The 23915-nt window shown below is 39.6% G+C and overlaps 1 protein-coding gene across 2 annotated transcripts in view; it reads left to right on the top strand.

Annotated features, from left to right (window-relative positions):
- IGF2BP3 (insulin like growth factor 2 mRNA binding protein 3) overlaps positions 1-23915 on the top strand; it is a 140954-nt gene that overhangs the window by 67188 nt on the left and 49851 nt on the right. For both annotated transcript variants that reach the window (XM_073677861.1, XM_073677862.1), the window contains exon 3: positions 5777-5825. In XM_073677861.1, the coding sequence (XP_073533962.1) occupies positions 5777-5825 (49 nt within the window). The remainder of the gene's footprint in view (positions 1-5776; positions 5826-23915) is intronic.

Genomic DNA, 23915 nt, shown 5'->3' on the forward strand with positions numbered 1-23915 from the left:
CATAGTTGTTCAGGGGAACGATACAAAAAGCTGTCTCAGAGATTTAACCTGTCAGTTTCCACTGAGAGGAACATAGTAAGGAAATGGAAGAACACAGGGACAGTTCTTGTTAAGGCCAGAAGTGGCAGGCCAAGAAAAACATCAGAAAGGCAGAGAAGAAGAATGGTGAGATCAGTCAAGGACAATCCTCAGACCACCTCCAGAGAGCTGCAGCATCAACTTGCTGCAGATGGTGTCACTGTGCATCGGTCAACTATACAACGCACTTTGCACAAGGAGAAGCTGTATGGGAGAGTGATGCAAAAGAAGCCGCTTCTGCAAGCACGCCACAAACAGAGTCGGCTGAGGTATGCAAAAGCACATTTGGGGAAGCCAATTTCTTTTTGGAAGAAGGTCCTGTGGACTGATGAAACCAATATTGAGTTGTTTGGTCATACAAAAGGTGTTATGCATGGCGGCAAAAAAACACAGCATTCCAAGAAAAACACTTGCTACCCACAGTAAAATTTGGTGGAGGTTCCATCATGCTTTGGGGCTGTGTGGCCAATGCCGGCACCGGTAATCTTGTTAAAGTTGAGGGACGCATGGATTCCACTCAGTATCAGCAGATTCTTGACAATAATGTTCAAGAATCAGTGATAACGTTGAAGTTACGCAGGGGATGGATCTTTCAGCAAGACAATGATCCAAAACACCGCTCCAAATCTACTCAGGCATTCATGCAGAGGAACAATTACAATGTTCTGGAATGGCCATCCCAGTCCCCAGACCTGAATATCATTGAACATCTGTGGGATCATTTGAAGAAGGCTGTCCATGCTCGGCAACCATCAAACTTAACTGAACTGGAATTGTTTTGTAAAGAGTAATGGTCAAAAATACCTTCATCCAGGATCCAGGAACTCATTAAAAGCTACAGGAAGCGACTAGAGGCTGTTATTTTTGCAAAAGGAGGATCTACTAAATATTAATGTCACTTTTCTGGTGAGGTGCCCATACTTATGCACCTGTCAAATTTTGTTTGAATGCAGATTGCACATTTTCTGTTAGTACAATAAACCTCATTTCAAGGCAGAAACATTACTGTGTCCAACAGTTATTACATATATCAAACTGAAATAGCTGTTGCAAAAACACCAATTTTTATAAAACATTAAGCTTAAGATTAATAGGGGTGCCCAAACTTTTTCATATAACTGTATGTATTGAGTTTAACAAGATCAATGTAGTCGTCGTTGTCAATTGTCATGGAGAGTGTTGTCTGCAAGTAATCATAAAATGTGGTGATGTTTTATTCCAAAACAGTCACGTGTCCAGCTAAATGCGCCTAAGATCAAGTCCATGCTCATCGCAAATTATAGCATCAAATCATTTAAAACAAATTGCTGTTCCCAAAATGACTTATAGCGGGGCTTGTTTACATTTTTTTTTTTATATTTTATAAAACCTTTTGGGCAGCATTTTATTTTTTTGTGACTATCCAAATTAGAACAAAAAAAAAAAAATTTCACACCAGCTCCTAAAAATCAATTGATTTTATACGGATAAAAGGAGTGAGAAATATAGGGGAAGAACTCCCAACTCCTCCTTCCTGCCATATCCTCTCCTGTCTTTGGCTCAATATACTGCAAGAAAAACTGCAGCACTGTGTGTTGGTTTTTTTTATTTTTTAAATCCACCCTAACAGCACAAATTCAAATTCATGCTTTAGAAGAATAAGGCTATGTTCACATATTGCGTTTTTGATGCTTTTCTTTCCGCAGGCAAAACTTGCTCTGGGCAAAAAAGCTGTGTTTTTGCTGCTTTTTTTGCGGTTTTGTCAGTGTTCATTTGTCTATCGTGCACGCTAATAAAGTTTGGTGCAGAAAAAAATAATCTAATTCAGCTCCCTCAGGTTTTGGCACCAAAAACGCAGCAAACCTGATATCTGCGTTTTTTGCTGCATTTTTGAACTACCCATTGTTTTCTATGGGTGAAAAATGCTTAATGACATGCTTAAATTTTTACAAAAACACAGCTCTTTGACAAAACAGTCAAAAAAAAAAGTGTGTGCGTGAGATTTCTGAAATCTCAGAATTCACTGGTACTGTGAAACACAGCTGAAAGTTAGCATTAAAAAAATGCTGCAAAAACACAACGTGTGAACATGGACTAAGTGGTGGAAAAGCATGTCCTTGCTGCAAAAACAACCTGATTTACATGTATTGAGGGTTATATTAAGAAATTTCTGCAACAAATCCCTGTATATGCTAGGGCTGGGTTCACATGGCATTCTGATGTTTTACTTTTGCATTTGGAAACTCAGTGCTCAGTTGTTACTTTTAAAGTCTGTAGTCAAATATTGTAAAGCATCAAAACAAATGCGGTGTATTGTTCAAGTTTTAGGTTTTATTTTTTGCATCAATGGTGTGTGGATTTTTTCTAACATGCAGCCTGCTTTTGGCTTGGCTCTTTTTGTCATAAATTCTATGTACAAAATGTTTTACCATACAAACCATCTGTTCAAATAATATATCAAGTATGCATTTCCAATCTCCATTTTGGGGGGGGGGGGGGTTATAATCTGTACTTGTTTGAAGTGTAATACTTTGTTTTTGTGCTTATGAACAATTCCTTTTCCTTGCATTCTGCCATTTTATTGACAACTGGCTCCTGCTTTGTGGTCTGTGACTCATGAGAATCTCTTCACTGAGACCAGAGAGAGAGGCCTCATCACGCACATGTCTAATTGACACATCTTTTGGATATCAAAATTATGATGCCAGTAGACCAACTCCATAGAATTCTATCAGATTCCTAAAGTCTATAGTAGTTTACTGTATTCTGCGTTAGGTTTCAAGTTTAAGGTCATAATTTTTATAATATTTCTGTCTACATAAAAAAACAGGCATATCCTACATTCCAATTTGTGGAATAAACTCTGCCATCCCAGTAAATGGGTTCACAAAAATAAACAAAATAGAGGGCATGCTGCGGTCATCAAAGGGATATGCCCATTTTCACTAGCGGGTAGCTAGAAGCTTTGAAGACTTCCATTTTGTATTTTTTTTTTTTTTTTTTGTGTACAACAAAAAGTTTTCAATTCATGTCCTTATTACCAATACAAATCTGTCCAATTTTGTTTTGCTCGAGGAATAAAAAAAACCTGATGTATAATTCTGTCTTTTGGTTGCAGCCAAATGCATAGATTTTTTAGCAAGATTTTCAAGCTTTATCAATCATCTTCCTGCTACTGCCTAATGGAATACAATGTTACATGGGCTACATCTTTCATTTTTAGGGGTTGTCCACTTAAAAAGAAAAATAACACTTTGTAGGTATAACTAATACGTAGAACTTGTATACTTTCTACAGGCGACCTGATCTTCTGGTATCAACATGGTCACTGCAGTTCTACTTCTTCTGGTCCTGTAATCAACATAGGAAACTCTCCTACATCCGTGCGTCATCAGTATGATTGCATGTGATGGAGGTCTTGGCTGATGCCATTGTTTCTTTCAGTAGCCAAAGACCAGCCATGACAAAGAGGAGGGCTGGCTCTTACTGAAATGAGTGATCCAGCCCTGGTCACACACACAGCTGATGACATGTCAAGCACAGAGCTAGAAAAGTAATTGCCAGAACATTAATGATGGCAGATAAGAAGATATTTCTTAATTTGCCAAAAGATATCTATTCTCATTTATATGAAACCTAAGTTCTATACAATCGTCTTAAAACATATTTAAAGTTTCGGGGTGTTTGTGGTTGCCTCACTCCTTGTGATAAAGAAATTGTCGTTTGAAGAATTGAAGTCCCCTTGTCCTCCTGAAAGCTTCATGTCTTCGTTTCTTAAAACATATGCATAACTCCTGAGGATGGTGGCTTGTGGTTGAGAAAGAATGACACTTGATACTTTTTTTTTTTTTTTAAATACTGAAATTTTATGGCTACCACAGGCAAGTCAATATTCACTCTTACATTTTCAGAAAACTTGTACGTTCTGCTATTTGTATGTCTGATTGTTAAAACTAGGAGACAAGTGTGTATGTATATACATGAGGTTCTGTGAACCGAAACATTGCCTTTGGGCTCATTAAAGTCCATTTTTCTATAATATTTTTGGAGTGCTGCCTCTTGATATTCTTTCTATTGATATGCAGCAGTTTGGACAGACTGTTTGGAGGCCTGGCACCCACTAGTGAGTAAGATGAAATGGTGCTGTATATGTGTGTATATATATATATATATATATATATATATATATATATATATATATATATATATATATATATATATATATATATATATATATATATATATATATATATATATATATATATATATATATTAATTATACTAGTCTCCTAGTTTTAACAATCAGACATACAAACAGCAGAACGTACAAATGAAAACATAAAAAATAAATTTTTTTAGCCTGGAATCAAATTGTTGTCACAGCATCATTTGGTTATCCCCGGCTATAAAGGCTTCTTTAACACACTGCAGAAATCTAGAGATTTGATTTGGGAAAACATTTTCTGATGTAATCCAATCCTGACATTGCAACTAGATGTGTGTAGAACAACCTTTTACCTTTAAATCACCTTTCCCTGCTTGGAGCTGATGGGGTGTGTTTTTTTAAAAAAAAACAAAAAAAAAACAAAAGGAATAAATACAGTAATACAGACCTAGCTGATGTGTATATTGGATTTTGGGTTTTTCTTTATGCAATTTGTACTAAAGGTACATTTACAGGTTGCTTTTTTTACTGTTTACTTGTAGACCGTACTCCACATTACTTCAAATGTGTATTTTTACACCACTATTGTACATGCTGCACATTTTGCTTTTTTCATGCTCACTCATACTAAGCTGGTGTAGATGAGCAATCAGATGCATAACAATTACACAATTTTTGTTTTTATTTACCGTTGATTTGTCAATGTTACAATGTGCAGACATGATGCTCCTCATTGTTTGCATTCGGGCTTGTAAATGGGCCTTTTAAAGATAGAGTATGTTCTCTGTCCTACAAACAACTTTTTTTTTTTTTTGGTGAATTGGAGTAGATAAAAAAAAAAAAAACACAACGCTTTAGATTTTGACCACACAGTTGTTTTATAGGTGATGTGGCTGGTGCAGTGTTGTATATGTGAAATCTGCACTAAACGTGTTCCTCTAGCCAACATATGACCTTAACCACATTTATCTGAAGTAGTTGTGCATTAATATATTTGTAGAGTAACAAAAACTTTATATTTTCTATATATATTGTAATGTTTGAGCCTGGAATATGCAGTAACATCAATGTACGGTATATTTGCATGTGCAGTCTTGGGAATCCCAAGGACTATGTGGCATTTCAGGCATTCGCTTGTTCATCTTTTAAATACTGTACAGCAAGTACTTCACTACCACAAATGTCTGGCTGCAAGTTCTACATAAGAAACGTCCCTGCAGACTCCTTAACCAGTTACACACCAGTCATGAGTCATCTGCATTGTTGAGTTCTGTAGCCCACCAAAGTAATTATTCCGTAAAAGAAAGCATGGCTTGTAGGGCAGGAAAAGGGAGGGGGCTGGACAAATCCTTTTCCCTCCCCAAACATGGGGGCGGATGGGGGAGTCCGGTGGATTTTGAAGTGAGCTAATTGAATGATTTCAACTTCAAAGACCAAGAATGATAGGAATTCCCCTACAGTTGTATGTGATCAGATAGCTCATAACCAGTTAAAATATGTTGCTATGAGGTTTGTGCATGGCTGTTAACGTGATACTTTGTTTTTTTTCTTTAGGAGTCGGAAGCTACAAATTCGAAATATACCACCACATCTGCAGTGGGAGGTAAGGATGTCTTGTGCTTCAGGTTAATGAAGTTTTACCTGGCTGAGATCAATTATTTAGTAGGATAAAGCATTTTATAAGAAGTTTGTGTGTATGTGCAAGTATAGAATTTGTATTGTTTCTTCTTTCTGTTAATATTTTACATGTATACACTAATGGCCCAATTCTTCCTTTACGTTTTTTTTTCTCACTTTTCTTTTTTGACTAGTAGTTTTCGCTAACTATAGACGATTCATGATTTTTTTTATTCTCTGCCTCTAGACCACATTCACTATTTTTTCAATATTTTGCATCTGTATTTGTAAGCCAAAATAAGGAGTAGAACAATCGGAGGAAAAGTATAATAGAAACACGTCACCACTTCTGTATTTATCACTCACTTCTGGTTTTGGCTTACAAACACTGATGTAAAATATTGAAGGTGAGAACGTGGCCTTAAACTGTTTTGTGACTATTTAGTTAAAGTCACACATTTTGCAACGTCGCAAAAATTGCACCAAATCAGCTGGCATGCATAGTCTCTCCAGAGGTGGACTGGAGTAGAATTGCTGCAAATTTATTGACCTTTTCCTAAAAAAAATTTCTGGCTAGCATATCTGAAAAAATGTTGATGTAAAAATCAGAAAACAAATGAAACTATAAAAGACAATTTGAAATAAGTTGCAAATAGTTTGACAAACTTATCAAAAATCAGTCATTAATTAACAAATATTAACGTAAAAAGCTGATGGAAATGCAATGATGGATCAGCCCCAGGTTTTTGAAGCCTTTTTTTTTTTTTTTTTTTGGAAGTTTCTTGTACATAGTAGCAATGCCTTGTGTTTGTAGTAGTTGCCAACAGTTGAATGTTTGGTGCAACGTCTTTTTTTTATTTCACCTGTATGCATATCTAGTGGGCTTTCTCTTCTATATATACTACATGAATATTGGAATAACGTAAGGTGTGTATTTGTATTCTGTCCCTGTTGCTACGCTTGTCAACCTTTATCTCTAACCTGCACATTTTAAAGGGGTTGTCCAGGTTTGGCATGAAAGTCTGCAGTCAGTTTCTGACTGCAGACTTGGGAATCTTCACAGCATGCAGAGTGCGCGAGATTGGGATTCTACGGTGCCGGCGGCGAGCCCGATCGGTCAGGTGACCACAAGTATGTGGTATGCGTACTGCTGGCTACATTCTGACTAGATGTGCGCGGCCTCTCTGAATTCACTTATATTGAGCATCAGCGAGTCCTGATAGCGCACAATGTGAGGATTCACAAGTCTGCAATCACATAGTGACTACAGACTTGTGAATCTTCACGTTGCACCCTGCCAAAATTCTTCGGTGCTGAATACAAGTGAAGGAACCAGCCTTTCTATCTTGAACAAGAATACATGAAAATGGCTTCTCCTGAAATAATTACTTTAGGAGATGTGATCTTTTATATTTAGATGACATGGTGTTTATACTGATTTTTGTTTTAGTGTCAAACCAAATGTAAGCTTTCTTTTGTAGTGGATGTAGCATTCCTTTAAAAAGCCTGGTTTTATACCCAGTGTTATGTGTTATAAAAGCACATTTCAGGCAATCTATCATGTCAGTATATTCTTACAACCACTGAAGGGCATACTTCTTTACTTGCTATGGTCAGCTTATTTGGAAACATTTGTGTCTTCAGCTGCGATTGGTCTATGGGAAGAAACTGGTTTAGCTGGCAATAAACTAGTGAGCTAAAATTCCAAATTGCTGCTGGTTCTTTGGCTGGTATGCACATCTGTCATTTGGCATCACCTTCTGTCTGGTGTGTTCTCACTACAATGATAAAGACGATATCAGGTGACTTTTCAATAGATTTGGTCATCATGTTACACTAGTTTGTTAGAAAATGGCACCAACTGTCTGCAGAAAATGATCTAAATTAGTGTTTTTAACAATTTTGCTAGGGAGTGTGGGAATATTTCTTATAGGTTGGACTTTCTAGCAAGGGCTCATGAACATGTCCAAGTTACGGTTCCATGTTAAGTAGGCAGAGAATCTCCGCACATAAGGAACCTCACAGAACCACTACTACATCAGTCTGTATGACTGAGAACATTTACGTTGCCCTCAAACAGATTAGAATGTGCATTATAAAATGCATGAAGGAACCCATTTAAAAAAAAAAAAAAAAAAAAAAAAAAACACAATCAAAAACCTTAACCAACCAAATTTGATTGCATGAAGTGCATTTCATGCTACTCTATGGACTTCAAAGTAACATTTGGCCTCTTAAAAGCGAAGTTAAAGGAGATATCCGTCACCAGAGCAGCAGTTTCTCTTCCTGTTGACATGGTGGGGCCACTGGTGTCATGATGATTGACAGCTGTCTATCAGCATGACACCAGTAGTCCCACCCTGTCAACAGGAAGAGAAACTGCTTTTTTTTTTTTTTTTAAAGTCCCTAATATTCCCTTTAAGAAGCTGATTAAAAACTTTAGATTCACACAACATTTTAAAATAACAAAAAATAACAGATGTCAAAAACTATTTACATTCTGATAAGGGGATGTTCTTTTCTGATGACCTCCACCAGGAATGGAGAGGTGATTTAGCATGCACAACTCTCTCCAGCCCCTAGTATGAGAATTACGAAAAATGTCAAACAAGCATCAATTTTTCAGAAGTCCCATTCAAGTGATTAGAGAGGGCAGTTCATGTGCAGCCTCCGCTCCCATTACTGGCGGCTTGAGACTTGTTCTTGAGTGGATGTGCCATAAATGTCTGTCTGAGATGGTGCATGTCCTTTTAGGAGCTCTTCCTGCTTATTGTGATTGTAGAAAGGAAAGATTAGTGACTTATGTGCTACTGTGTTAAGCCCCCGTCTCACATAGCGAGATCGCTAGCGAGATCGCTGCTGTCACTGTTTTGGTGACGCAACAGCGACCTCACCAGCGATGTCGCTATGTGTGACACTTTGCAACGATCAGGCCCCTGCTGTGAGGTCGCTGATCGCTGCAAAATGTCCTGGACCATTTTTTGGTCGTTGCCCTCCAGGTGGTCAGCACACATCGCTGTGTGTGACCAGCGGGAGCAGCGATCAGGCTGGTAACTATGGTAAACATCGGGTTACTAGGGGCACACGCGCTCCTAGTAACCCGTTGTTTATCTTGGTTACGAGCCTGCTAAAGTGAGCGGTAACCTCCCGCTCACTGTAGCAGAGTGGTAACCATGATAAACAACGGGTTACTAGGAGCCCGTGTGCCCCTAGTAACCCGATGTTTACCATAGTTACCAGCCTGCTCCTGCTTCAGCAGGCTCGAAACCAGGAGCAGGACATCGTGGAAAGATTCTTTCCACGATGTCGCTGCTCCCCTGATCGTTGGTGAGCCTGCCTGTTTGACAGCTCACCAGCGACCACATAGTGACGCAGCAACGATCCCTGACAGGTCGTATCGTTGTCGGGATCGTTGCAGCGTCGCTAAGTGTGACGGGGCCTTTAGAGAGAGCTGTCAATCAGCATCTGGAGGGAGGGCATTAGCCCGCAGATTACGAATGCGTAGGACTCCCGAGTACATCACAGGGGGGACTTGTACCTCATGACTGCTCTCTAAGTAAGACCACATTTGCACGTTCAGTTTTTGTTCAGTATTTTTCATCAGTATTTGGAATCCAAAACCAGTAGTGGGTGATAAATGCGGAAGTGGTGACTTGTTTCTATTATACTTTTCTTCTGATTGTTCCACTCCTGATTTTTGGCTTCTAAATACTGACCAATTACTGATCGTGGTGTAATAGTGCAAATTTCTCCCAAACTACAGGACTGACACGATAACAGAATGCTGAAGTCTGCTTGCTTGTCATTTCCTTTTAGTGGGTGGCATAAAGATGGTGACAAATTTAACTGTGCCTAAGACAATAGGTATAATGCAAGACTGAAATTTCAGTGTTGAATTGTGATGTCACATTTAATAATTTCCTATGCAGTCTCATTGTGACTAGTCAGAACTACAATAGTCGCTAGCATTTCCAAATGGGTTGGATTTCTATCTTTGTTTGCAAGTCATATGCAACACACTTGCCTTAGACTTCAATTCAAGTAAAGTGGTATTTTTTGCAGTATAATTGCCACTCTAAATGTCGCGCAACAATTATTTAGACTCCACCTTGTCTGACCAATCTGTCCACGCGTCACTGTGTAGCCGTAGCCTTCAGTATATTGAACTTGAAGTTTTCTTGTACAAGTCCGCATGGCAATGAATGGGTTATGTTAGCATGAAGATGATGCTTGTTCATATCTGACTCACTTGATGTATGAGTAACTCCTTGATCAAAGTTTCTGGCATAAATTGACCTAAAATCTTGGTCACACACCCTCTCCGGAAGCACTGACATCACTGAAATCTGCTACTGCCGCACATGGGCTGGAGAGTCTACTGTTGCCTTTACAGATGTACTAAGAACATGCACTGCATCTATCACAATTCAGAGGTTTCCAGATCTATGTAAGCTATTGTCTCATTTAGGAAAGCAACTGCTGTCACCACTTAAGCGCTTTTCTTTTTTTTTTTTTATACTCCTCTCATGTCTAAAGTGTTTATGCTGCAATACCTGTCTTATAAGCAAATGCAACTTAATCCTTGAAGTTGGCAAAAGAGAAGTGACTTTTTTTGTTACCAGCTGTGGAGAGAAGTGATACACTGTCAACGTGGGCGTTTTGAGAACTTAGTGACAGTAAACTCGTGTGCTAATAATGTTCTTGTACACACGTGGCTTCCGGCCAGAATAACAGCCGAGGGATCCGATCTCTTGATCTCTATTGTTATTGGCTGATTTACTTGATGCTTTACACCAAAGCTGGCTTGTGAAACTCATGTTAATGTATACGTAGTACTTTTTGTTTTCTGGCTGTGCAAAGAAAACTTTTGATTCATGTGAAAAGAGCAAAAGTTGTGTTTGTTTTTTTTACTGTTTATTGAATCACTTAAATATTCTGTAACAGCATTGATCATATTGCTTGGCATATGCAGAAAGATTCTCTCAGAACATCAATGGGTATATTGTGTACGTGCAGTCTCCCATACAATAAATGTATAGTTTTTCCACATTAAACTTTTATGCTATAGAGTTGCATCTGCCTTTTTTGTCATGCTTGCCACTCCCTGAAATTCTAGAGCGCAAGTAACCAGTGACGTTTTTACATTTCTGCACAATGCCAAGATTAGAAGAGGGCATACAACAATTTAATTTTGTGTTGGCCTATAAAGAAAACTTGTCCATCCGCTTCCTGAGTAGCTTCGGCTGCTTTGTTCAGGAAGCAATGGCGAGGGGATAACTGCTTCCTGCGAAGGGCTGGAGAATAATTTTGCAGCCTGAGAGATTTGGAGGAATCTGTGCTTTTCTGTACATGCTCTTCAAAGAAGCGCAGTGATCCATATGGCACAAAGGACAGCAATATACTAATAACATTTAGTGGAGTTTTTTTCCTGAAATTTTGGGACTGGGGAACACACAACTTGTCAGTTTGAAAGTTTAGAACTGGAATTTTTATTTTTAAATTAATTTTGTGGCTTTTTTCTTGCAGTGGGAGGACATAAATTCATTATAGGTGTGTTTTTACATTAGAACTCAATAAAGAAAAAAATCCTTTTCAAAGATTGTTTGGAGCAGACTTTCATGTGACTTTTTGAGCGGAATCTGCTCCTAAATCCACAGTGGAAAAAAAACAAAGAACCTCAGTGCAACATATCCTTAGGCTGGAATCCATTTTACAGTTACGTTTGCCAAAGCCTGGAGTGGATTCTAAAGAAATGTCTTTCATTTTGTCTTTATCTTTTAAAAAGGGGGGGGAAAAATCTCCAAAAAACATCAAGGGCTAAGGCAGCTGTTTGACCAATGCCCTTCCCCATAACCTCCCTCTCCAACATCACTGAAGGAGAGCTAACTAGTCTGCTCTCCAAATCAAACCTCACCTAACCCATCTTTTCAACATATCAATAACTTCTGGTACCTCTCCCTCCGCTTTCAAAGATGCCACAATCACGCCTATCCTCAAAAAGCCATCCCTTGACCCAACCGCTTTGTCCAGCTACCTCCCCATACCGCTGCTCCCATTCACTTCCAAACTCCTTGAACATCATGTTCACACTGAACTTTCCTCTCACCTGTCATCTAACTCTCGCTTCGACAACTGACAATCTGGCTTCCGTCCCCACCACTTTGTCGAAACTGCCCTGACCAAAATTACTAATGATTTACTTACAGCCAAAGCTAACAGACAATTCTCCATACTCTTCCTTCTTGACCTGTCCTCTGCCTTCGACACCGCCTCCTACTACAGATCCTCTCTTCCTTTGGTGCCAAAGACCTTGCTCTATCCTGGATCTCCTCATACCTTTCCAACCGCACATTTAGCGTCTCCCACCATCCACACTACCTCCTCATACTGCCCTCTCTCTGTTGGAGTCCCTCAAGGCTCCATCCTAGGACCCCTACTCTTCTCCATCTATAGCCTTGACCTGGACCTGGACCAACTCATAAAGTCCCATGGCTTCCAGTACCATCTGTACGCTGATGACACTCAGATCTACCTCTCTGGCCCAGACGTCACCTCTCTGCTGTCCAGAATCGTGGCATGTCTATCGGCCATATCTTCCTTCTCCTCCTCTCGCTTCCTCAAGCTCGATGTGGACAAATCTGAACGCATTCTCTTTCCTCCATCTCGCACATCTTCCCCACCTGATCTCAGATCTACCTCTCTGGCCCAGACGTCACCTGTCTGCTGTCCAGAATCGTGGCATGTCTATCGGCCATATCTTCCTTCTCCTCCTCTCGCTTCCTCAAGCTCGATGTGGACAAATCTGAACGCATTCTCTTTCCTCCATCTCGCACATCTTCCCCACCTGATCTTTCTATCGCAATAAATTACATCATGCGATCCCCTGTACCGGAAATCCGCTGACTCGGAGTAACCCTTGACTCTGCCCTGTCCTTCAAACAGCACATCCAAGCTCTCACCACCTCCTGTCGCCTCCAGCTCAAAAACCTTTCCAGAATCAGTCTTTTTCTCAACCCTCAATCTACTAAACTGCATGTGCATGCCCTCATCTCCCTCCTCGACTACTGCAACATCCTCCTCTGTGGTCTACCTGGTAACACTCTTTCACCTCTCCAGTCCGTTCTTAACACTGACCTACAAAGCCATACATAACCTTTCTCCTCCGAACTAATCTCCCGATATCTTGGTCACGTAATCTCTAGTCCTCCCAATACCTCCTTCTCTCCTCCACACTTATTCGTTCCTCACCCAATCGCCTCAGACTTCTCCCGAATATTCCCCATCCTCTGGAATTCTGTGCCTCAACATGTCCGATTATCCACCACATTTGGATCCTTCAGGTGGAACTTGAAAACCCATCTCTTCAAGAAAGCTTACAACCTGCAATGACCACGCTGCTTCCTCAACACCACTGGTGCTGCATCTATTAGACTAAAAACACAGCTAAATGTAGGATTACAACACTTAGAGACACTCAGCACAGAATGACTGCTCAAATCAAGTACATGCGTCCGGTGCACCCTGGCAGGTCCACACATTTGAGTGCACCTTCTAACCTGCACTACTTGTTTTCTAGCAATCTCTTCCCTTCTCTGGGCAGAGAAAACAGGTGAGAAGCTGTTGTTAAATGATTGGCCCTGCCATGGTGCAGCAAGCGCCTGTACTTGGTGTGAACAGAATCATTCTGTGATGACAGTACCTTTTAATTGCATGGATTATGTCTCATGCTCCATTTATACACAGTGTTTTTTTTCACTGCAGTTGCAGTTTTAAAATCTTCAGTATGTCCTTGCCGCCGTTTATGTGGTATATTGTGGTTTCATTCCACTAAGAGTAGGTCATCACAAGCGTATTTTCAGTCCAACTGTGGTCTGTGAAAGAAATGGACAGCACTAGGACCAATGCCAATGATGTTCAGTTGGGCTAATCATAAGCTTGTGTTTTTTTTTTTTTGTTTTTTTTTTTTAACATTCAAAAAAAAAATTGCAGCATGCTCTTGTTTCTTCCATAGATCACGTCAGAATCGTGTATACAAGTGTATAGATGTAAAATATGTGTGAACCAGTTCACCCTGAATGAGGCTTCCAAGACTCTTCTGACAGAAACTGCACTCATGCCCAATATGATAAAAATAGTAATAAAAAATGAAGGATTTTCCAGCCGGTTTTCAGGTTAAAAATATTTAACGTTCTTCCAAAGATGAAAAAAAGATAATCCCGGTATATCCAAAGAATGTGTGATTTTGTAATTTTTCCTACTTGTTTCAAACTAAATTGAAGTCTAGATTCATGATTAAATAATGACTTTGATTTAGTCTGAAAACGCGTAGGAAATGACACGTTCTTTAGATATACCGGGATTGTAATTTTTATTATCTTTTCGAATAAAGTTTACAAATATTTTTAAGTCTATTGGTGTGCTGGAAAAAAAACGGATGTTCATACGAAACATCCTCATAGTATGTATGGGTGTATGTATATACCAGAGTTTACTGGATGAAAATCTTAACTTTTTTTTTTTAAATATCCTCTTATGAACTTGACCTCACTTGAATGGAGAAATCCTCCACTACATAGAAACTGCATAAGATGCTCCAAAAATGCACTGAACTGTACAGTGCATTGCACGTTATATTTTTTTTAGATGTTTCTTCTCCCCATCCCACCCCCACACCACCCTTGGAATGGGGTTTGCAGTTATCCACATGTATACACAGATGCTTGCACATAGACAGGTCTTTCCCTTTTACGATTCTTGTGAAAACAAGATTTTGCAGACCACCTCCTCTGTATCCCTGAGGGCTACAGCCGCAGCTTTCAGATTGATATCAATAGGTATTTGGTGTTAAATTGATACATAGGAACTCTTTGGCTTTTCCTGACGTTGGGTTGATAGCACTTCGGTTTGATGCAAGGGTAAAGGATGTTCTAGGCGGTAAAGGAAATGTATCAGCTAAAAATTAGCTATTTAAATCCAGTGGCGTTTTTCATTCTTTTGGGTAATTTCTGTTTTCAACTTTCCATGTTTTAAAATAATATAAAAATTATCACTACCACTTGATTTAATTCCCCTAAACCACCACCACATGTTATACCTTTGAGGAATAGCTTTATAAATCCCTGTATAATCTTAATTTCAACATGATATAATATACCGCATGTTGTATGCAATTTCTGGTTGAATGGTCATGATGTGGTGCTGCTATCCTTAGTAGTCACACCTGGCTTTATCACTGCACCACACATGCCAAGGAGTACACCTCTCTGCATTGCGCATTTGCCACATTAAGCTCCTATTTTGCAATTGTATAACATTACATATTTTTTGATTATGTATATAGATGGATATTTTTTTTTCTGTTTTGAGAAGTCTGCAGAAGACTGCTTTATAAAGTAGAAATGCTTATTTCCCTTGTTTGTACAAATGTATTATTTATTATGCTTGCCTATATAGCGCGATCAAATGCACAGCACTTCACAGACATTATCATCACTGTCCCCATCGGGGCTCACAATCTAGATCCCTATCAGTATGTCTTTGGAGTGTGGGAGGTAATCTGAGAACCCGGAGGAAACCCACGGAAACACGGGGAGAACATACAAACTCCAGTACTCCTACAGCACTATAATTGACTAAGGCCTCATTCAAACTTCAGTTTTTCACATGCATGTTCTTTATAGTCTATAGGGCAATCCACATGTTCATGTTTTCTTTTTTGTTTGTTTTACCGAGTGGTCCACAAAAATCAGGGGGGGGTGTCCGTTTTTTGGATTAAAGTCACAGATCAAAATTTTTCAAATAAGTGAATGTGTCCATGAATATCAGACAGCACAAGGATGGCATCAGTGTGTCAGTTTGCTGTCTAAGGTTAACATTGTATTGGATAGGATATTTTGTTTCGTGCCTGAAAATCACTGCTAAAGCTGTTAAGCAAAAAGTGACACATTGACCAAACAATGAATTCAACTTTGACTTTTTTTTTGTTTTTATTCCCCCTTTGCATATGTGAAAAATCCGTAATCTGCACCATATCTGCATCTTTTGGCAGGAAAAATGAAGAAGCAAATTTTTTTTTCCCCACTCTTTTTTTAGTATGGGTGAAATCTGCAGCAAAATCACTGAAAAATTGACATTCTGCAGATTTAAATCTGTACCAAATCTGTAACGTGTGCATGAGACTTCAGGATTCTCATTCACTTTGCTGCCATCAAGAAACCTTTCAGGTTTTGTGACCTTTACACTGAAAAAACGCATCAAAAAGCAGCATGTGCGCACAGCCTAAACGTCTGAATAAGGGCTTAATGTTTTATTCCTATTTTCTTAATTGTATACACTTGTTAGCATTAAAGTGAAGTTTATATAGTTTGTCCTTACTGTAGTGATTGTGTATTTATAATATAGCGCAGATGACTAATATTGCTTCCTTCCAGCGCATGAGGTTTATTTCTGAAGTGTTTAATTAGATTATGTATAGAGATTAAATAATTTAGCATCATAACCGGTATACAGAACAGCTGCACTAACAAGTTGTGTATGGAGTTGCAGGCTACGGTGTGACCGTGCTTGGTCTTGAGTGTATGTGTGTGTATATCTCTATATATATCTCTATATATATCTCTATACATATCTCTCTCTGCCCTTATCCATATGTATGTCACTTGACAAATGGTAAGGTTTTAATATTAGTTAGGACTGTCCCATAAGGGTTGCCGTAGCGCCATGTCTTTTACTTTATTTTGATCAAAATTATGTTAACTAAATACCCTTTATTATTTATCATTATTTTTGCACTGCGCGACTTATCCATTTACTTCCAGTTATTTTTGTATTATGTTGGTCTCTCTCTCTGTGTCTCTCTCCTTTTTTTAGTGTGAATTAGTGCAGATTATTTTTGCTAAATTTTACTTCAATGCCAAGTAGAGAAATTGATTTCAGCAGCATTCTTCATGTCCTAGCGGTCACTTACAGGGAACTTATTAGATTTGTGCTGCCCAAATCAGAGCAGCATGAGTTAGAGCCTAAGGGCGCAGACACACGGCCGTATTTCTCGTGCGAGGATCGCATTGCAATCCTCGGACTGGCCCGGTTCATCTCCTGACCTGAGCTTGACAGCTGCATAGAAATATATCAATTTGCCACGTTCAGGTCAGGAGAGGTGCCTGACCATGCAGATCCTCGCACAAGAAATATTGCCATCTATCTGCTCCATGTGCAATTCCAGCCATGTATGGCTTTGTTAGTTTAAGAAGTCTGCTGGGAAATATAAGCTTGCTTCTCCCCGCTACGCTCCAGTTGATTGACAGGTCTCTCCCTATGCACACGCACAGGCTATATCAAACTATTTGGGTCTTTTCCTATGGTCACCTGCCAACTTTTCTCTGAAACACCAGTGTTTCAACTAGAAAAACATCCCTGCCTGCAGTTGCGCAGCCAGGCTCTGAATCATACTGCCTGTAGTTTAGGCAGAATGAAACGGGCAGGTTCCCTTTAAAACTATATACTATATTGTATGTACTTTATCCTACTGTTCTAGAAGAATCTGTTTCCAGTTTTTACTGATGTGTTTTGTACATATAAAAATAATTTGATACTGCAGCTGCTGCCATTCGGAACTGTACATTTTATGATTTTACGGCATGTATAGCCTCCCTCTCTTAGATCTTTCTTTCATGGCAAATGATTTCTGAACAACTGTTGTGCTTGTTTTATTTACATCGAGCTTTGGTTGAAACAGCTGGGAGAACATTTCCTTTTTAACAGCAGGGAAGTAAAATATCCCTCTCCCACCACTTTAAAACTAATATACTTACTTACAAATGTGTTCATTCTCATTTAGCCCCATCCCTAAAGCCCAAACTTCTGTTATCGGAGGACCAACACAGGAGAAACACTGACGTTTAGGCCTGAACGTGATGATGGGTCTGATTGTGTTTTGTCATTGAAAAGTAACGTCTGGGCTTCTTCAACACTCGGTGTCTTTTGATTTTTGTGGTAAATGAGTAGTTTAAAAACTTACAATGGTACCTTTTGCTGTATTGGGTTTAAAGATTTTTTTTTTTTTTTACTACAGCATAGTGTTTTCTTATTTTATAGACCTTTTAATTTATTTGTAATGGTTGCTAAGGTCTAATCACATCAAAACCATCCTATATCCAGATTACCATGGGCCGCTAAGTGGTTAGCACTGTAGCATTGCAGCTCTGGGGTCCTGGGTTCCAATCCCACCAAGTACAACATCTGCAAGGAGTTTGTATGTTCTCCCGTGTTTGCTCCAGGTTCTCTGGTTTCCTCCCACACACCAAAGACATACTGATAGGGAATCTAGCCCCAACGGGACAGTGATGATTATGTATGTAAAGTGCTGAGGAATTTGATGGCGCTATATAAGCATAATAATAATCGCCATGAAATATAAAGGTGCTCATGCATCTTGGATGCCTGTCATCATGGCCAAGCGTACATATATTGTCAATGGGAAGCTGAGAATAATCTGCTACTGAACACTTCTAATGGCTGCTGATCTTCCTTGGGAACAAGTAATCAGACATGTTCAATCCTTCCGGTAGCTTTAGAAAATTAAAATTTAATTAATTGATAAAACTGACTTTTATTATAGGGTACCTGGAAGCTGATGCATGCTGCCCGATCCACAGGCAGCATGTTTCAGACACCTGACTATCTACCTCTGAAACGCTGCGGCGTTTCAGAGAAAAACAGTTGGGCTAGTTCCTTAGTCCCTGGTTGCTATTAAACAGGCTGGTTAATAGTGGCTTCTCCCTGCACCTGTACCTCCATGGGGGCTGGTGTGGAGAAGCCACAGGGTATCCACATTTTTTTTTTCTATTCTCCTGTGGATCTAGGTCCCTGGTGACCACAGTGTTTCAGAGTTAAACATGTATGACTGGAATCGCACAGCCAGCAACTGATATATGCTGCCCGTGGAACGGGCACCTTGTATCAGCAGTCAGGTTTCCTTTTAAGGTGCATTTGAGAACCTATCCCACCTTTTGGCAGGTTATCGATCGCACAATGGTGAAACAAAATTCTGCAACCGATGTCTTTGCATGGGTGGGCAGCGTTTCAGCCATGTGGCCAGCTGAAGTGTGTGGTTTCATCCTTATTCTTTCTGCATTATTTTAACTAACTAAATTTAGTACATCGGCTATGAGTGATGCCGATGAATTTGTCCCCACCCCCCTCCCCTCATTTCTATCTTCCATCTTAAAAGGGCTTTCCAATTTTGGAAAAAAAACTATTCCCTGGTTGCAGTTATTAAAAAAACAAAAACCCCTCCGCTGTGCTCTGGGTGTCTGTTTTGTTGGCCACCCTGACGACATGTCAACAGCGCAGCAGACAACTGCTTTGTGGCTGAGCTGCTTGTGGCATCATCTTGTGTCGTGCCACTGACTGAGCTACGATTATTAGCTGAAGCGCTGCAGACAAAGCACAGTGTGGTGTTACGTTTGTTTTGTTTTCTTCCCTGGGTTGCAGGTTTTTTTTTTTAAATTGGGGTTGTGGGGGGGGGGGGTAAACTTTCAGCAGTTTTTGTAGCCTATGCTTTCTGCTGAATCCATACTCTGTGCTGTGTGAACTCAAGCAGCTGTGTGCTCATGTCTCCTGAGCTGCTCCTTTCTTGAGGGAATTTTAAGCAGTCGTGGGGGTCTCGGGACTAGGACTTTGACACTTCAATGGAGGCCTGGATTCTAATATGGCATTGGGGCGCCAGTTGTTCACTTGTTCATTTTTTTTTTTTCTTCTTGTGGTGACTATAAACTAATATAGTGAGGTATTCTGTACCGTGACTCACTGGCTTGTAATGACTTTAGCATAGCTAAGATAAGGGTAATTTTAGTTTTTATATTTGGCTAAGAATACAGGACCACCTTATCACTCAGCTCCTACATTTCACACCACATTGACTCAGTTTAGCTCTGTTATGTGCATCTCTTTAGTACCAAAACGTAATTTGCGAATGATTATGTAGTGTAAAAAATCTGTGCTTGAGGCGCCATCTAGCGTAAACCTTCTGAATGGAAAGATGTAGTGATTTCTGCTACAAGCGTGTCCGCCTCGGAATGTCCAATACTTTTCTCTAAGTAAAGGAGGAAGGCTGTAGCTGGACTAAACACTGCATAGTTAAGACGCCAAAACGTGGATCGGATTAGCTCCGGTTGGAAATTTTTGTGCTTCCTTGTCTTGGTTACCAAAAATAGTGCCATTGTCCGTACAGTACAGAAACTTCGTGTTGCTCATGTTAATGAACTTTAATGCTAAAATGTGCATTAAGCCCCATTAAAGGCCGTTACTCTTCATATACCTTTTTATAAGTCACATTGATCTCATAACGAGAGTCCACTGCTCGATACTCCGTCTAGAAGTTCCTTGACCGTCTGTGAAAATAATCCCCCCCCCCCACGTCCATTTTAAAGGCTTCATTTTTTGTCATTTCTTTTTAAAGATAAATTATCATTTTACTGTTAAGTGAATGCAGTTACAAGTCAGAATTACGAGCTTTAGACATGGTTCACTTAAAATCTAAATGATTCATTATGGTTTTTCAATATGACACGTAAAAAATATTGGCTCTCAGTGATTTTGCATTTGATGGACTATCCAGAAAAGCGAAAAATCAAGTTGGCAACCTTGTCCTGTCTACTAGGGCTTCTCCAGACATCAGTGATTTTTTTTTTTTTTTTTTCGGATTCGAAAGAAATAAACAGTCCGAGTTTCATCAGTGTTTTTGATCAGTGTCGTCAGTTTGGTCAGCGATTCAGTCGCTTCTAGATGGGGGAGGTGGGGTGAAATAATGGAGGCTTCTCCTATCAAATGGTCCTTTAGAAAAATGGACTGCACACAAATGGCATCAGAGTGCTGGCTGAAATAAATTTTTTTCATAAATGTGTATTGGCAAGATTGATCTAACACTTGGATCAATATCGGACATGTCTATGCTTTTGTGTGAACCACTCAGTCCGAGGAAAAAAAATCATACATGTGGGTTTTCTTTGTGTACAGTGTTGAATGTACATTCCGATTTCATTTTAGTCCCCTCGTTCAGGACTACGCTGAGACTATGTGGCTCGAGGCTTTTTTTTTTTTTTTGGTAATTTTCAGCACGTAATGTGGACATCACAACTTACTTGCCTGATGTATGTCTCCTCATGTGGCCTACATAAATGTTGATGTATAGTAGCAATATTATAGAGAATGTAAACAGTGTATATTGATATATACATATAAAATTTGTATCGGAGTGTGTTCATCTGGTACAAATAAGCTGAGATTTAGCTGTCTGATTTAAAGAGGTTGTCCATTACTTTTTCATCAATGACCTTTCCTTAGGTCCGTTGTCTGACCCCGGCCAATCAGCTGCTATCTGTGGCGGCTGGTAGTACTCACTTGCGGAGCTGACCATCTTCAGGTAGTGTCCGCCGCAGGGTACTACACATCTATCTACGATTGATGGTACGGATGTGCAGAACCAAGCCTCAGCCACTACCAGAAGACAACCACCTCTGCAAATGAGTAATTCCATCCAGTGGCCGACACAGATTGGCGGGGCAGCCGGGTGTAGGACTCCTGCTTATCAGACATTGACCTATCCTAAGGATAGGTCTTCAATGAAAAAGTAGTGGACAACCTCTTTAAGCTACAGCCTCTTCACCATCACTTCGGGGCAAGCGTAAACCATAATCTAGCAATGTCCTAAGTTGTTTTTTTTTTTTTTTTTTTCCAGCTCCACTTTTTACCCAAAATTTTGAATACTCTTTGCTAGCCAAACCTTTGCCTATGATCAGCCTAAAAGATTTTTTGATAAATTTTGTTAATCACCTATCAACAGGCTGTGGGACAAGTGTCTGCTGAGCCCTGGGACCTCCAAGTAATGAGAACAGGGGTCCAGAGTACAGTACTGCTCCGACCAGTCTGTGGGACTGGTGAAGATACGGTGGCATTGTACTTGGCTCTGGCTATCTTATCCAGCCCCATGAGGTTTGAACGGAAGTGCACCACTCCATTCAGGCAGTGGACTCGCACCCCTTTTTTTATGTCAACGATGTGACCTTCAAGGATCAGTCACTTACTGCCTATTGTGTGAAAAATGTGAAACCACCTTTAAGCAGTGGTGTCTATGCACTTTGTTTTCTACACACGACCTTTTCTGTATGCTTATGTTTACACCTCAGGTACCCAGTTGTACTAGTGGTTTTTGTGGATTGTTGTTTTTATACCTTTTATTCCTTGGCACTGTCTAAGGTTTAGTGCCCACGATACAGAAATGAAGCAGAAATTTTCCTGAGCATTTCTGCATCTCCTTTGGGGAAAAACGCATGCGTTTTTTTATGCGTTTTTGCATGCGTATTTGCCATGCATTTTTCCAATGCATTGTATAGGCAAATACGCATGCAGAAACGCACAAGAATTGGTCATGTCCGTATTTTTTCTGCAAGTAAAATCTGCGCAGAAAAATTCCTGAGCATGTGCACAGAACTTGCAGAATGTCATAGGAAGTCATGGGATATGGTATACAATGCATTTCTGGAGCGTTTATGCGCTGCAAATATGCACCAAAAACGCATCGTGGGCACACAACCTTAGGCTACGTTCACACACCAGTATTTAGAACAGTATTTCATATCAGTATTTGGAAGCTAAAACCAGGAGTTGATCAAAAATGCAGAAGTGATGCACGTTTTTACTAAACCTTTTCTGATTGTAAGCCAAACCCAGGAGAGGAACAAATGGTAATATGAAATGCTGAAAAATACTGCGTGTGTGAATGTAGCTGAAAAGTGAAAGCTTGTGCTCATCTTGCATAGTCTTTGGAGCCTTATTGATATTTGTGCTGTCCTTCAAGCCACAATATTTGTGACCTAATGTATATCTGGCCAAGACCAGATTAAATAAATAGCCTCTGTTAACTGTAACACACTCTATGTGAATGACTCAACTGTTGTGAAATATTGCAAGTTACCAGTAAGTAGCAGTAACTGCTGGAGCGCGCTTTGAAGATAAGTAGAGTGCTGGTCGCAGCATGCTTGTACAAGCGCTCACCGGCTCTTCAAATATGATGAAACTATGAAAATGAGGTTCTGACACTATTCCTCAAACAAAAAGTATGAAGGCCACATGTATGGAAAGGGTTATGTGGCATATTTTGTACCTTGTGTACATAAAAATGACATTTTCACACACTTCATTTTTTGCAGTATTGTGGCGACAAAAGCCCTCCACAATTTTAGCACTTTTTAATTATTTTTTTGTGACCCTGAAATCATCTGATAGCTTATACAAGACGACCCCCGGCTGCCATAACAACCCATCGGCACCCGCAGTCACCGGGCCACGCTTTGGAAATGCTGTTGTCAGAAATGACCTGCGGCTGTTGGAGGCAGATCCTGAATGTGTCACAGCTATGAACTGCCGAGTATGGAGAAAATGTTTTTCTCATGTATTTGTTGTATACATGTTTTTTTCCACTGATATAACACCTACTTATTAGTCATTATGGTTTGATGGTGTTGATGATCAGTGATTTTCGCGAACTGTTTCTGCAAAAAAATAGAAGACCTGTCTGATCCGAGCCATAGATCAAAATCACACGTACAAGTAAGTCTATGGAGCCGTAGAAATCGCAGGTACCACATGGATGCCATTTGCCTGTATTCTGTGTGCTGTTAGTTTTTAATATCGCAATAGGTAGAAGTTTAGCTCTTTTGGCCTTATGAGAAAAGCACTGATGAAACATAGTTTTGTAAAAACTGACACTATGACAAAACACTAACAGTTTGGTCCAAAGCATTAAAAATCAGTCAGTTTTTCTTCTCATTAGTGAGAAACTGATGTCTGAGGCATAAGAAAGTTTTGTTTTTTTAATGCTTAGATCTCATTTTCAAGAGTCAAAGTTTGCAACTACATGACAATTGTTTTAATTGTTTGGTGTGTTTTATGCTTCTTTTTTGTGAAAAGTCCAAGACCAAAATGTTTTGGGATTACTACATTTCAATACCACTTATACAGCAATAATTGAGCACTTTGCATGGAAAGGATTTAGAAAATGGTTTATATAAAACGGACA

This window comes from Phyllobates terribilis, unplaced genomic scaffold (genome assembly GCF_046119375.1).
Source record: "Phyllobates terribilis strain yellow unplaced genomic scaffold, ASM4611937v1 Scaffold_4__5_contigs__length_816908805, whole genome shotgun sequence".
Taxonomy (NCBI): domain Eukaryota; kingdom Metazoa; phylum Chordata; class Amphibia; order Anura; family Dendrobatidae; genus Phyllobates; species Phyllobates terribilis.